This window comes from Alligator sinensis, unplaced genomic scaffold, assembly GCF_000455745.1.
Source record: "Alligator sinensis unplaced genomic scaffold, ASM45574v1 scaffold1584_2, whole genome shotgun sequence".
NCBI lineage: Eukaryota > Metazoa > Chordata > Crocodylia > Alligatoridae > Alligator > Alligator sinensis.
In genome coordinates this window covers 422,739-438,404 of record NW_005842864.1, presented here as the reverse complement: position 1 = coordinate 438,404, position 15,666 = coordinate 422,739, and the positions used below count along the sequence as shown (strand labels likewise).

Here is a 15,666-nt window from a genome sequence, read left to right as displayed (position 1 = left end):
TCCATTTGGAAAATAACAGGGAAGCTGGCCTGGTGTTTACGATGCCAGAGTATATGAAGAGCAACCTGCATTTCACTTTCATTACTGCATGTTAAACCAGTGACCTTTTTGTCTTCAGCAAAAGTCTCCCCCTGAAAGTTAACGTAGGAGTTAGCCAAGTCAGAAGGGAATGCACAGATTTCACTGTGCCTTCTAGCCAGCGTGCAATGGTCTTCAAACTGGTATTTACTGGTAAATAGAAGCCCATATTGCCCCATACCAAAGTGGTGAGAGGGCCAGAGTGGGGTGGAAGAGAATACAGATGTGAGAGAGTGCCACATCTGGGTTGTACAATGCCTTGTTTCTGGGGAAGCTGCAGAAACTCCCCTGCAGCTGCTTCCTAGAAGTCTGCTTCTATGATGCTGTGGGTGGGAGGAGGTTTGGGGAACTGTATCTTCCCTGAGGAGTGCCTGGGTATTCTGGCAGAAGCCACATCCAACTTAATGCTGCTTCCAGACTTAGGCTCACACAGTCACCCACAGAGATGGGAGTCAATGGATTTCTAACTTTGCCTTTCCTTGTGGAATGTGTGTTCAAAAGCGTAATGGCCTGGGGAGGGAGAGACACTCGCAGGGTGCGTGACAGGACGTACTAACTGCATGTTATCATGAACATCAAGCGGTATTGTTGATGAGGCTAACATTGATTTTTGGATTTGCTCCTGTCAGTACTTACCCCTGGGTCAATAAATCTTGGTCACATCAAGGGAATATCCTGCCATCTGCTACCTCTTTAGTATTGTCCTTCTGTCTTCACTGCTCGTTATCACTGCAAACTCTTTTCTGACGTGCCAGCCTGAATAGAGGTGTCTGGAACAAATGGAACAGATGAGGCTTTCATAGATTAGGCAGTGGAAAGGTGGGTATATTCTGCAGATGCTGTGACCTCAGTATGGCATAAGACAGATGAGCAATGATACCAGGGGAATGGATGCAGACAGATATACAGCCATGAAAAAGGAAGTAGGTTTTCTGCAGCCAAGAGTCTCTAGGTCAACTTGCCCTTCTTATGCCAGAGAACCTGATCTCCATTTTAGTCCAAACTGCACCTATCCCCAATTCTCTCCCTTGTTATTGACTGATTATCCCTGGGAAAATCCATACCACCACTGGTGTGTTCTCTGCAGTAGTGCATGTAGCCACCTTTTGTACTAACCATTGTCAGAGTTTTGTCTCACTCACAGGAACTTTGCTCTTGGATTTTCATTTTGCCTTTATTTTTCTCTGCCCCCACCTCATTTTTCTTCTTATTTTTCTTTTTAGCAAAGTCCTGGGAAGGATCAACCTCAACAGCTGCTGCTACGTTAGCTCCACCATCTCCAGCTAAAACTACTAGTGGTATCACTCTAAGTATGTGTCTTTCTAGCAGAGAATATTGTAAATGCTAAAGTACTCATCATTTATATATATATGATATATACTATATTTATATAGTATATATATGATCTTTGTGTATATATATATGACATATATGATCTCTCTCTCTATATATGACATATATGATCTATATATATATAGATCATATATGTCATATATATATACAGATCATATATGTCATATATATATACACAAAGATCATATATATATATTTATATAGTATATATATGATCTTTGTGTGTGTGTGTATATATATATATATATATATATGCACATGCACACACACACGTTATATCCATGATGATTTAGACTCTTTAAATTTCTGTTTATTGTAGTTTTATCTAAAAATAGCTATAATTCTAACTAGATCAAAAGAAAAAGTGAGATGCTGAATCTGGTCCAGATGTGTATGAATGGACACCAGGGTAAATTAGAGAAACATGTTGGTAAATTGGGTCCTATGTCGAATATTGTGTTTTTTCAGATGACCTAGCTAGCTTCCTTCCCTTCAAATGAATCTTTGGCATCCTTCATAAGGGATGTGTCACCACGACAAAGATTTCCACAAGGTGACACAAGTGTATTTCCTATAGGCTAGGACAGTCTTCAGTGGAAAAAGTCCCTGCCTATGTGTTGAAAGACCCTCAGTTGGTCTCGGCTGGTGCAATTTAGCCTAATCCCATTGGAACCTGGGCCTTACAACAACAGCACAGGATCACTCCAGTTTTATGCTGTCAGTCCACTTAAATCACTGGAGTGACGCAGGGGGAAAACTGGATTGACACAGCCCTGAATCAGCAAGTAGGAAACATAAGTAAGCTAGCTAGATATCAACCAGAGACTGGATGTATGCAGTATTTGTGTTTGCTCAGGAACCTTCACAGTGAAATCTTCCATTCATTTTTGCCTGAAATCCTAAGTGTAAATCCATTCCTAAGTGTTTATTACCTGCAGAAGACTCATTGTAGCATCATGAGTTTGCTCTCCCTTAATAAGATGTCTTAGTTACAGGTGGCCTCATCTTGTGAGGTGCTGACCAGCTTCTGGAGTTGACTTCAGCTACAGCTGCAGGTGCTCAGCACCTCACAGAATTGAGCCCCAAAGAAGGATCTCTTTATCTCAGCTAAGTGTGTCTATCTTTATATTTGAATTATAATATATGTTAAAATGTTTAGCTTTCACTGCTTCCATGGGAGGTATGACAACTGAAAACAAAGCCACGTGTGCCCCTGAATACACTACGAAGAAGACAAGCTCTGCGTCCTTAACTACTGCTGTAACACAGGCACCAGAGACCATGCCAGCAACTAAACCCAGAGGGACCACACAGGCACTTGTATCTCTGCTCACAACAACAACCAAGGTTACTGTTTTGGTGTCGGAGACTACACTTTCACTGACCACAGCTTCACCCAGACCTGATGAGACTGATCCCACCTCGAAACCTGATGGGATACAAACTTCTGTGACTGCCTCACCTATAAAAACTACTAGTACTATACCTGTTTCCAGATCAATGGTGACATCCAAGCCCTCTGAGTTTACATTTGTATCTACACCTGACCTATCCACGGCAGGTCATAAACTAGGTAATAAAAGTACAGAATTTGTGTAAACAGTTCTGTAGGTAAGGAGTAGTGCTCTGCACAGAATACCATGCTTCAAGTTGAGTCATATAGCCAAACACTGAGGGAAACACATCTTTGAACCAAAAAATATTCTGCTTGGTGTTGGTAGGGGCTCAGTTATAGTACTGTGTCTGGTTTTTGGCATTGCATGTGGATTTACATGAGCTTAAATTTACTGCGCAGTAAGTTACTGTTCAGTAAGCAGGAATAGGCTACGTGTGCAGGTGTTAAGGTGCATTAATGCTGTGTGTGGACTGGCTTGGGACGAAAGTTAGTCACAAGTCAGTCTACACACACAGTATTACTGCACAGTAAGGCATCTACATATGCGCTGCTGTGCGGTAATTAATTGGGCATAAATTTGATACCTGCATGATGCAGGTATCAAATTTACACTGAAGCTGGCATAAGGCACTATATTTGCTGTGCAGTATGGGTGTGCACATGTAGATGTGAACCTGTACTGCTCAGTAATTTTGGTTACTGCACAGTAAATGTGAATGTGTAGATGCTCCTAAGGGTGTCATCGATTGGAGAGAGTCTGGAGCAGAGCGGCAAGAATGATAAAAGACTAGAAAGAATATGAGAAAGATTGAAGGAATTGGGTTTGTTTAGTCTAGAAAAGAGAAGTTTAGAGGAACACATGAGAGCGGTCTTCCTATTTGTAAAAAAGGATAGTGGTCAGTCATTCTCCATGCCCAGCCTGGGGAGAACAAGAGGACATTGGCTTAATTTGCAGCATAGATTTATGTTAGATGTGAAGAAAAACTTTCTAACTATAAGGACAGTTAAGGACTGGATGAGGTTATCTAGGAGGTTATTCCACTGAGGTTTTTGGGAACAAATATTTACAAATGTCTGTCAGGGATGGTCCAGGCACACTTGATCCTGCCCTTTAATGGTCTTGGCACCCCTGTCTTTCTTGATTCCATGAGCTGTAGAGCCAGCAGTTTTGTGAAACATTGCTCAGCCAGCAAGAGCATTGCTTAAAATGAATGGAAATGTTATTTACAATGATTAAATTAAATCTATAAATGAATCAATTAAACAGGGACATAAAATAGATTCTCTAGCTTGATTTTTGGGTGTGTGATTTTTATATCGCTTCTCGGTCTCTTGTAGGTTAGACCTAGCCTACAAATTGCTAAAAGCTCTGCCTGCATTGTTTTCCATGTAAATTCATTGCTGATGCAAATTGGCAAGCATGTCTATATTAGTAGATACCTGTCTAGCTACCTGTTAGTCTAAACCAGGTATTTAGACTCTAATTAGTAATATTTCCAGCTGCAGCTCACTGCTGGCACAAAAATAGCTGCTGCAGGTATCTGCAGATAATTATCTGGCTGTTGCTTCCAGCCATGTACATTTATACAAAGACTATTCAAGGAATCCTAGGCTATGTTTAGTACACAACGTTTTGCTGGGATTAAATATTTCTCCTAGAAAAGCAATTTAAGTAGTTCCCTGTTACACATTAGCCAGAAGGCCAAATAACTACTGCATATCTCAGAACAAGATTGAGCTTTATGATCATGTGCAAAAAAAGGAAGAGATACCATTTGTCTTTTCAGCGTCACAAAAGCAGAACAAGCAATCATTTTATATCTACCTTTCTGACTCTTTTCTGTTAATTAAACCTGTGTGAAAAGATTATTTTTGTGTTATTGTAACACGCAGGGACCCCTCAAGGCCCTAGTCATGGTACAAATATGCTAGGTACAGTAGAATAAAAACTCCTGACCCAAAGCCGCAAAGTTGAAGGCCCCGATCCTACAGTGAGCAGTCAGCAGGCAGACCCTGGCAAAAGTCAGGGATCTGAGTACTGGAGGAAGAGGGGAGGGGGATTGGGTTGTAAAGAGGAACTGCAGAACCAGGCACCCAACTTCTCTTGACGGTGGCACAGATCAGGTGCCTCCAAAATGACCAAAAACAACACTAGAAGATGAAGTATGTGAGGATATAGAGACCAGGAACACAAGCTTTTTTTGTGTGTGTGCTGACTAGCGTTTTCCATTATTGCAGTTACCTTCTACAACATTCAGGTGAACTTTTCTGCTACCCATGAACCCCAGAGACCCCCTGATTATTATGATGTAAGGAACCGTACTGAAACCTGGGTAAGTAGGTTTGACTTTCCTTTCCTTCTGTATACCCGATAGAGGATAAGGACGCTTAAATAAAAGATTCTCAGTCTCCAGCGAAGTTACAGAGGAGTGTTCAGTTCACAGAAAAAGCAAAAGCACGGGGTTTCATAACCCTGTTGCTTGACACATTCATTTTAAACAGGTTAAAATTAGAGCTTGTCAAAAATAGGAAACATTTTGGCAAAAAAAATCTGCCCTTTTCCTTTGAAATTCATAATTTTGATAAAAGGTGTTGCATGAATTGAATTTACATGCAGGTCTTGTCTCCTTAAAAACTTGGCATGTGAGTTATTTTGTTATTTCATCTTTGGCTCTTTTCCTCTATTTTACAGTTTGTATTTTTATTTATTTATTTGTTATCTTACAGCTTAATGACAGATTGTCTGGCACTGAATTTCTTGTTACAAATTACAAGATAAAGACAGTAGGCAGGTAAGTGTGCGACTTTAGTTTGGTATTTGCACCAAAACCTTTCAACTTTCGAAGAGTTTGCAATCAAGTTCTAGATCCATGTTTTGTCGTGGACCCCTCTCATTACTATGGGATAAGCTGGGACTCCACATCCGGCCATGTATGACCTTTAGAAGGGTTCAGAAACACATACTTGCATATCTCTGTTTTACTGGTAGGGACAGAGGAGAAGTAGGCATGTTTAGCATTTGCTAGACTGACAGCATCGTGACTTGTACGGACTTTGAGAGATTATTTATCATCATGCATATACCGACTTCTTGCCTCTTCTCCTGGTTTCCCAAACATCCCTTGATTTGGGAAGATTGTGGGTTGCACCAATAAAATAAAACACTGCATAGCTGATTCTGAAAACCACGGAGGCAAGCATAAAGGCAGAATGTGGAATAAATAGAGTGAGAGATTAGGATTTAAAGTGTCTTGCCCTGTGCATCTGTTGTATAATCATATACAAGATGCAATACTTAAATCTTTTAGGAATTAAGGGATTAAATTTTTTTCAAAACGAAACTGAAGGGCTCGTATAGAATAAGAAAATGATGAAGGCATCTTACATAACATTTTGATTAGTCTGTTTTGTTTGGCTAAGTAGCTTTTTAAAGCGACATGCTCTGCAGAGAAGTATGAATTGGTTAAGATGTGCAGCTGTGGAAGTACACAAGCCTGATTTGGAAGGATGGTTTTGTAGTGAAGTGACCGGTACGACATGCTCCATTGCTCTCTGCTGGACAGAACCAGCATTGCTGGATTATGTCATAAACCTCTGCTGCTAGGAGGGCGAGGTTCTTCGAGTAGATGTGATATCTTATATTAGACCAAGGATTTCTCTAACTCCAGTGGTTAAGACAGGGAGTTGTGAGCTCCATCAGTGCCATTGCCATGAAGGTCGACAAGGCTCTTGTAAGACGCACATCAGAGATGCTCCTGTCTGACCAGCGATTTGTTAATGTAGTAAATATTCCTAAAGGTACAACTGGCAATTCTGTAAATGGGCACATGATCCGTGGCAGCTTCTTTGGGTACCAACGTTCCTGATGTGGATCATTATGTTTGCTGTGGAATACTTACTCTCTTTTGCTTTGCTTACAGGGCTTCAACAAGAGGACGTGTCCAGAGGAAGGCTCAGGTACATATGAAACAAGAAGTCAACTTCTCTTCAGATATCAAAACCCACCACAACATGCTTTTCCTTACCTTTCCTCTTAAGGTATTTTAGCTGCAGGCTGAAAGGTAGCTACCCTGAGACACTGTAGATTCAAATTTATTGTCCCTGCTCAGGGGTGGGGAGAAGCTGTAAAGATCAGATTAACTCAGGGATGAACTTTATAACTCCTGCTAGCCCCCTGGAGAAAGCTCAACTGAACACTATCTGATTTTAGACTCCTGCAGTCCTGGCTTAAGTTTCATCTCAAGGCAAGGGGTTTGGGTGTCCAGGAAGGGAGTCAGGCATGTGCTGAGTTTGTAACTGGTCAGTGAGGTGGTTGGCTTTCAACCTGGCTCTTTTATGTATGGCACTCATGACTATTCCTCTAGTAACCATGACTCTGTCTACACTCCCAGCACGGGCACTCTCAAGGTTGTCCTGCCCCCCTGCTCCAGCTTGCATGCACCAAATCTGGAAATGCACCAGTGAAGATGCTCTCAGGCTGTCTGCAGGGCTGTACTCAAACTCTACAGAGATTGAGGTCTCAAGGACAAGTAGGAGGGAGGGAGGTCCATGAAGGAGTGTCACCAGCCCATCAGCTTCATGTGAGCCTGAAGGGACATGCTGGAGACACAGTGCACATGCCCCATGCACTGTATGTGCCCCCTGCTACTCCTGTGGTAACCAACAGTGTTTTGCCCCGTCAGAGGCCGCTGCTGGCCCAGGGCAAAATATATTCCATCTGAGCTGACACAGAATGATTTGTCTAGGGCACTTGCAGGAAAAAAAAAGGAAAAGGAAGGCAAGATTTGCAGTCATCCCTGTCTCATCCAGCAGCTTTTTCAGCAGAGCATGCACAGGAGCTACTCCCCCTCTCCTTTCTAACCACCCGCTCTCTGGATGGAGGCATCACCCCCTACCTCTCTCCAGCTCCACCTGGCCCTCTTCTTCTTGTCATTCCTTCGTTTTTCCCCTCCTTAGTCCCCGACCTTTGAGCAATGCTGTGGGAAGCACATTTCTCATGCCTCCTCCATGTGTCGCCCAGGCAGATTTCTAAAGATGCAAACGGCACTGAAGCCCCTGACTCTTGCTGGTGTTCAGGAGGAGATAGGAGCCTCAGTAACTTGTGTGTCTGTGGAAATATTCCCCATCAGATTTTGGGGCAGGAGACTGGCAGGGAAGGTTTAGCTACTATTTTGCTGCCTCACAGTGTCGTGCCACTTTGTCTGTGTAACACAGGACTCTCAATAAGTTTGTTAGAGAACTTCAGTCCAGAAATGAGATGTGATGGTGATTCATAACTAGGGTAAGCAGAGCTGTAGAACAAGTTATCCTAAATAGTTTCCTAACCCTATTATTTAAGAAACTTGCTACTTAGGTTATATTGGCTTAATGCACCCGACAGATATTGTGAATTGCAAAGTATTCTTACTGCGCATAGAAAGACAGATACTCGTTTCAAGCAAGTGGCTGCAATCTAATGAGGGTATCAAGTTGCTGCTGCTCCCTTTCACTGAAATCAAGTATTATTACATTAAAGCCAACTGCAGCTTCCTAACCTTATTCTAACTTTTTGTTTTGTCTTTGTCAACTGAAGATGAAGAAAAAGCAGAACTCCCGAAGGTAGGATCCATGTTCTTGAGTTGCATTTTCATCACCGCTGTTGATTTCATTGCGTGCTTCAATTCCCACCCTCACATTTATATTGTCTGTAGGTGCTGGTCTGGTAATATGATGATCACCCTTATTTAGTTATTGCTTTTTAAATCATATATTATTTTTTAGTATTTTTTAATTATGGAAGAAGCTTAAGCTCCTTGAAAGTGATAAAGTAACTTATTATTTGGGCTTCTTATACAGCAATCTGCTTCCAGTCTCTGGCTTGTCTTTGTAATAAGTCTTGGCTTGGGACACGCCATCTTCTTATACAATGGAAGGGAAGAATACAGAATGCCTATCCCTCCCACTGACATTGCTCTGATGTGCGTCCTTCGTACTCCCAATGTTTAAACTTCAAGTAATACATATATATTGTTTGATTTTCTCTGATGTTCCAGGAGTGTTTAATACCTTCTGGACTGTAGTTCCTTCTTCTCACCCTCCTATAAGGCAGATCAGGCAGCACTGGATTTTGGTGCAGGATGGGTCTTTATTTCATTGAGTGTTGTAGGTACAGTACATGTCAGCAGTCTGAATGGAAGTCCCCTTTACATTAAAATCAAGTCTTGGACTTAAGACCTGTGGGTTAATGATTAACTAACTGGTGGCCCATCACTACAAATGCAGCATTACTTTTATGTGTATCTTGTATTTGTAGCTATGGCTCCAAAGCCATTGTAAAGGCCGAATCTTCTGAAACACAAGAAGTACTGACTGAGAAGATAACACAGCTGTTGACTGGCACATATGTGGAGACACCAAAGTCATTCTCTTTGGAACTTGACAATGTGACTGTTGCCCCAATAGGTAATATTTTTATTACGTCCTATTGAATATTTGTTGCCAGATTTACAAGTGTTATGAGGGGGATGGGTCAAATTGAAAAAGAGGTCAGAAAGGAGCTTTATGATCAATGAGATTCACTCCTAACATCACACAGGCCACAAAATTTTACATAATGGTTCCTCCAGTAAGCTCCAAACCTGGTGGTTTGACTTGAGGACATCGCTCAGAAATAGAAACTCAGCCTGAATGTCAGGGCTCTTAAGGCAGTAATTTGTTACAGTGCTTCATTCCACATGTTAAGGTGCAAGTGGTTTCTGTATGATTCAAGGAACCTGCTTACTCTGGGCGCATCTACATGTGCAATTAATGTGACTGAATAAACTCTGGCACAATTTGAGCCAGAGTAAATTAATCCTGATGTCACCATCTACACATGAGTTTAAGCACGGTGATTTACTCTGCCATCAGATAGTACCTGTGTCTGATGGCACTATCCTACGCCAGAGTAAATTAATTTACTGTGCCCTAATTGCAGCGCACGTGTAGACAGTGATGCTTTACTGCACAGTAAATTAATCTACTTCACAGGGGGTGCATCTACACGAGCTGCCCATTGTATAGTTGTTATTGCAGTCATTTAGTACTTGCATAACCAAGTATTAAATGAGTGCGCAGTAACTGGAGTTACTGCATAGCAGCATCGTGGCACACTTGCCTAGTGATGCTTACTGCACAGTAGCTCAGTACTACTGTGTGGTAGTGTCATGTAACACAGTTAAAACAGTTCATGCATGGCGATACTACCGTGCAGTAGTAACAAGCTATTGCACTGTACTAATGAGCTACTGCACAGTATGCTTCTCATGTAGTTGCGGCCAGTAAAGCGCGCATTTAGATGTGCCTCTAGGTCTGAATTTGGCCTGTTATGGTTATTGATACAGCTTATTGATAGCTGTTATGGTTTACTAGGTGCTTGACTTAGGCCAGAATCTTGAATCTGAACCCCTTAGAAAGGTGGGAAAGTGGAGGCCTGGGATGGCTCTTAAAATGGGAACATATGCTCATCACCAGAACTAAAACTCCTACCTACTGGTGTTACTGTTGATGTGTCATCAAATCCCACAATAGTGGCGTGTAGCATCCATAGGAAAAGATCGCTCCTCAGTTCTTCAACTGTGTTTTGCTCATCTCATGAAAAGACACTTTTTAGAGGTGGGAGGAATTGGAGAGTGCACTTCAAATGAGTCAAAATTCCTTAAAACGATGGCTTGACTAATCTTTGCTATATGGGGTTTGAATCACATGTAATGTAGAATATGTTTTTTAATAAGTGCCAGAGAACAGCACAGGGAACTAAGTTACGGTCTATGGTCTTGAGCATGCCACTTTGACTATTTGTGTCTCCATTTACAATGTTTGTCCTCCTCCAGAAATACATACTGGCTGTGTCTACACAAGACATTGACTGCGCAGTCGTTACTGCGCAGTCATTTGGTACTTGTATAAACAAGTATAAACCAGTACCAAAATTGCTCAGTAACCTGAGTTACTGCACAGTACCATTGACAAACACCATTTTTGTGATGTTACTGTACAGTAGCCTTGAGACTACTGCGCAGTAGTGTCGTGTCATGGGTTAAGCTACATGACATTACTGTGCAGTAGTCTCAGGCTATTGCGCAGTCAGCATCTCATGTAGACATGGCCACTGTAGAAAAAAAGAAAAAAATTCACTTATTTGCAGCTGCAAGATCCCCTGTGAACCACACACTACATTCATCTTGTTTTAGGTCACAGGTTTGTGATTACATCCAAACTTCTCTGTAGATGCACTGCCAAAGTCTTTTGGAAAATTTATAGCAGCAAATAATATTTGATTCCTGGAGGCCAGGTGTAAGGCTCATTGAAGTGGGCAGCAAACCTGTTGTTGAGTTCACTGGGTTCTAGATCATACTCGGGCTTGCTAATAATGTTTTGTATTGACTTGTATACACTTCTTTTCAACCTCTGAATATTGAGAAGTAGACATGAGAAAAGAGAGGAACAGTGGGCACGTCTACACATTCGTTAATGCACCGTAATTATGGCACATTCAGTTTAGTACCTGTCATAACAGGTACTAACTTTATGCACTGTAATCAGTGCTACTACGCATTAGCGCAAATGAATGTTTTTTTGTGACACTTAATGCACATTAGACTGTCTATTGCACACAAGCACAGCATGCTTTTTGCGTGATGTGCTAATGAGCAGTAGACTTAGTCTAATGCACATTTAGCGTCTCATGTAGATGCACCCAGCACATCCCTGAATTTCAAAAACTTTTTTGACACAATTCATCAATAAAAAAGACTACTACAAAAGATCAACCACAGAGTACAGCATTGAAAATATAGTCCTTGTTGAAAAGCTACTAAGTGGGTAATGAAGGAATGCTAGAAAAATATTATGGACCATGTAGGGGGAAGATAGTGAGGGAAGTACTACAGGGATCAATAACAGAGTTAACTTTTTTTCACCCTCCACATGGCTGATCAACCAAAGCAGCTTGCAGTGTCTCTTATGGTGCTGTATATACTCGGTGATTACATGTAATTTCCTGTGCTGACAATCCAGCATCTTTCCAGAGAACTGAACTCATTAGACTAAGAGGGAAAGTGCCTCAGGGGAAACAGTAGGTAAAAAAAGAGAATTGTCAAGTAAACATGTAAAATTCCCCTGTCAAGGCAACAGCGGAGGCAATAATTATATTGGTGTTCCAATAGGAAAGACTATCTAGCCTAGTTAGGATGAGGGTCAGTGAAGCCTCCTTTTAGTTCAAGCAGCCTTTATAAAGAATAGCTCTAAAAATGTTGTTCTTAGATCCAGGAAACTGCCCAGGAAATCCCACACATTCAGAATACAAAGGGACCTACCTGTGGCCACTGACTACTGCTTTTGACAAAACTGAACTCAACTGCACGAAAAATCCTCAACAGTTGGCCAAGAGGCACTGGTAAGTTAGAAGATCATCTTCCCTTTATCCTTGATTACACAGATCCTTGCATGGACAGCAAGAGGGAACACAATAGGAACAAGATAGGAGGGGACTGTCAAAGTAGCATGGTCTGTAGGAGAAGGGACCTCAGTCCCCATGTGTTTCTTCCTGCACTGCACCATATGTAAGGGGACACCCTGGAAAGCGAATCTTCTGCTTCATTAGAGATGAATAGATACTCCATAATATATTAAGCCACCCCAAACACAGAACACCTTCTATGTTAGATAAACTTCAAATTGTCTTGCGGTTTGAGCTGATGCTTGCAATATGCCACCTGGACACTGCACCAAGGCTTGGGCCTGAAATTTATTTTTGAAAACAAAATAAATCAATTAAATGTTTGCAGCTCTCTATTTGCAAGTCCAATAAAATCATGGAAAATCACATATTTGTTTTCAATTAACATAATGCTTGCTGCTTTTATTTTTTAGTATGATTAATATTGAGCGTGGGAAAGCTCTTTGGAAAAGACCAGATCTGTCTGTATGCAAATTACTGAAAGACCTTCCAAATAATATTCTGGATCTTCAATATATCACCATAACAGAAGGTAAGGTTCCAGAAAGTTTAGTAATACAATGGAACACAGTAAAACTAATTTTGCATAACACATTTTTAAATGATTTGTCTGTGTAAGTATCTGAGACATGGAAGCAGTAACTATTATTATGCATGGCACGCTCACTTGTTCATCATAGAGTGTTTTCTGTTTAATATGAATTTTTTTTGCAGTCCTGCTTCAGCATTCTCTGACTGTCATTCTGAGACTTCGTTTTTTATCTTGACTCCATATTTCAGTTTTTGGAACTAAATAAACAAGTCACAATGAATAACTTGATGGATTTTGCCTTTTTATCCTGTTTATAAATTGTCTGTTAATACATCACACTACATTTTCATTTGCGGATCATTCAGACTGTGAAGCATAACTCAACATAGACCACTGGAATACCATGCTGTAACTGATGTAACGTACAAAAAAGGATCCATTTTATACCATTAGATTATATTTGCATATTGTGCCATGATGAATAACTGCATCAGTCACCCGAAGAGGAAACAGAGACAATATTATGTGGCTTATATAACTAACCAGGCACTGATCCAGCAAACTAAGCCACGTGGAGGATCTCTGTGCTTACATAGAGCTGTGCTGACTTCAGACGTGATGTGGAACCCGGTGGATGTAGAGGATTTGCAGGAAGAGGAGCAGAATGTGAACGTCGAATAGCAAATTTCCACCATGGAAAAGCCACAATCTGCTTTTTGTGCATATCCAAGCTAAGCACGCACTTTTAGGATGTCTTTGTGCCAGGAAAGTTTGAGCAAGCAAATGCTCGTAGGAAACAAAGCCAAAGTCTTGTGAACGCGATTGAAATGAAATTCACTTGGAGTTTGAATAAACGTTCACCAATAATTTTTACCATTATTTCCTCCATAGTTTAGACTCTGAATTAGAACAGATTGATTTTCTGTCCCTTGAAAATTTGATTTGATATTTGAAAATTTGCTGTGCAAGATGAAGTGACAGCTAATTGACACATTCTGTTTTTAAGTAATCATTTAGCACTATATTGGAAGCCACTATCAGCATTATTGAAAGACAATTAAGAACAAATCTCAGATCCTTAAGCTCAGAGTCCTCTGTGGGTACGTCTACACATGCATTAATGTGCCATAGTTACTGCACATTAAGTTTAGTACCTGTAATAATAGGTCATAACTCAATGTGTAGTAACCAGTGCTACTGCACAATTAGCACCAGTGCACACAGTCTTTTAGTGACGCTAATGCGCAGTAGGCTAATTCTACTGTGCATTAGTGCAAAAGCACAGCTTTTCCCCTGATACACTAATGTGCAGTAGAATTAGTCTACTGTGCATTTAGCATCTTGTGTAGACACACCCTGTGTGCAGACATACTCATCCAGTTTGTTGCTCACATGGGATGAAAGTCATCTGCCTATGGATGGTGCCTAGGCGGCTCCCAGCCAAGTTATTTTGAGGGGACTGTGCAGTGTTGAATAGGAAAGAGGCAAACTCCAAACCAGCTCATTGTTGCCTTGTCATGAAGTCAGTTGGCTTAGGTTTATATACAAAATAAATAGTCCTAAATGTTAAATGGCAGCTCCTATTCCAGAGATGGAGCCAGTTCCAGTGACTGCAATATCAGCTGTGGAGCTGCTCCATGGACAACAGATGCCATGCCTCTGACATACTCACCTCCCCAAGCCTATTTGTGCACTGGGAAGAGTGAACTCTACAATACTCCTACCAGAAGAAGTGCTACAAGGACACATTGAAGGCAGACCTCAAGAAAAAAGATGAAGAAAAAAGCTGGGAGGAGCTGGCTGCCAACTGACTCCAATAGTGCTGCAACCTCAACCAAGTGGCAGCCTGTTTCCAAGTAAAGCGTCTTGCCCTTGAAGCAGAGAAGAGAGAGTGGAGGGGAAGGAAAAGGAGCCTGAAGCCGGCAGCCTACTCTTCCCTATGGAAAGACCTGCAATTTCTACAGATGGGTCTGTGGCTCGAGGACAGGACTCTTAATTACGTAGAGCTCATCCTTGAATTGAGGGATTGCCGATTACTTCGCTTCCTCGAGCAGGCCAAAGTGGTTAAACAGAAGGAAGCAAAACAGAACACAAACCTCCAGGGACGTACTATTCCATTACAGAATTAAAACCTCAGAAGCATGCGCTTACCATACCTGTGAGATATCTGATGTCTCTTTATGGCTGAAATGAGATCATTTCAATGAAGAAGAGCTATCAAAGGGCCAAAATGAAAAGATGAATGAAGGAAAAAATCAAGGTCTTTGCACTGGTAATCAGAGTTCTTCAGAAAGAAAAGGACCAGCTGCAATAAAGAGCAGATCACTGCTATCTTGAGGTGTATGTCCTCGTTAATGTATGCATATAGTTTACAAGTGTATTTAAAATTATATGTAAGTGAGCTCCGCTAGCAATAGAATCTTAGGGAAATGATTTTATTGCACTACGGTTGTTTATTACATAATTTAACAAAACTTCTGGATCAGAAACATGGGCGGATCCACGATTTGGAAAAGGGGGGTGCAGATGGTTTGGTGCACCATCAAATGTAACACAACACATTTTTCTCCATGTAAAAAGGAACTAGAAACTTTACTAATATGCTAGGGCCCAAGGGCTATAGTATTTAGTTTAAGATTGAAGGAAGAACAAGTGCATCTTTATTGAAATGTGCATTAATTTGATATATCGTATATCATGTATTAAAAAAGCACAACAAACCAAGCAAAAGATAATCAAAAAATATTGTTTCATTAGTCCTGTAGTCACTAGAGTTTAATGTACATCTTTTTCAAATGCATAAAAACATTCTAGCCTTCTTGAGCATCT

At 41.0% G+C, this 15,666-nt stretch overlaps 1 protein-coding gene across 1 annotated transcript in view; it reads left to right on the top strand.

The window, feature by feature from the left end:
- The window catches only part of ADGRG4 (adhesion G protein-coupled receptor G4), a 47,840-nt gene that overhangs the window by 13,712 nt on the left and 18,462 nt on the right, over positions 1-15,666 (top strand). The window contains exons 3-11 of the mRNA XM_025191852.1: positions 1,302-1,388; positions 2,591-3,004; positions 5,066-5,160; positions 5,555-5,619; positions 6,748-6,784; positions 8,400-8,425; positions 9,120-9,268; positions 12,110-12,242; positions 12,719-12,837. Coding sequence (XP_025047637.1) covers positions 1,302-1,388; positions 2,591-3,004; positions 5,066-5,160; positions 5,555-5,619; positions 6,748-6,784; positions 8,400-8,425; positions 9,120-9,268; positions 12,110-12,242; positions 12,719-12,837 — 1,125 coding nt within the window. The remainder of the gene's footprint in view (positions 1-1,301; positions 1,389-2,590; positions 3,005-5,065; positions 5,161-5,554; positions 5,620-6,747; positions 6,785-8,399; positions 8,426-9,119; positions 9,269-12,109; positions 12,243-12,718; positions 12,838-15,666) is intronic.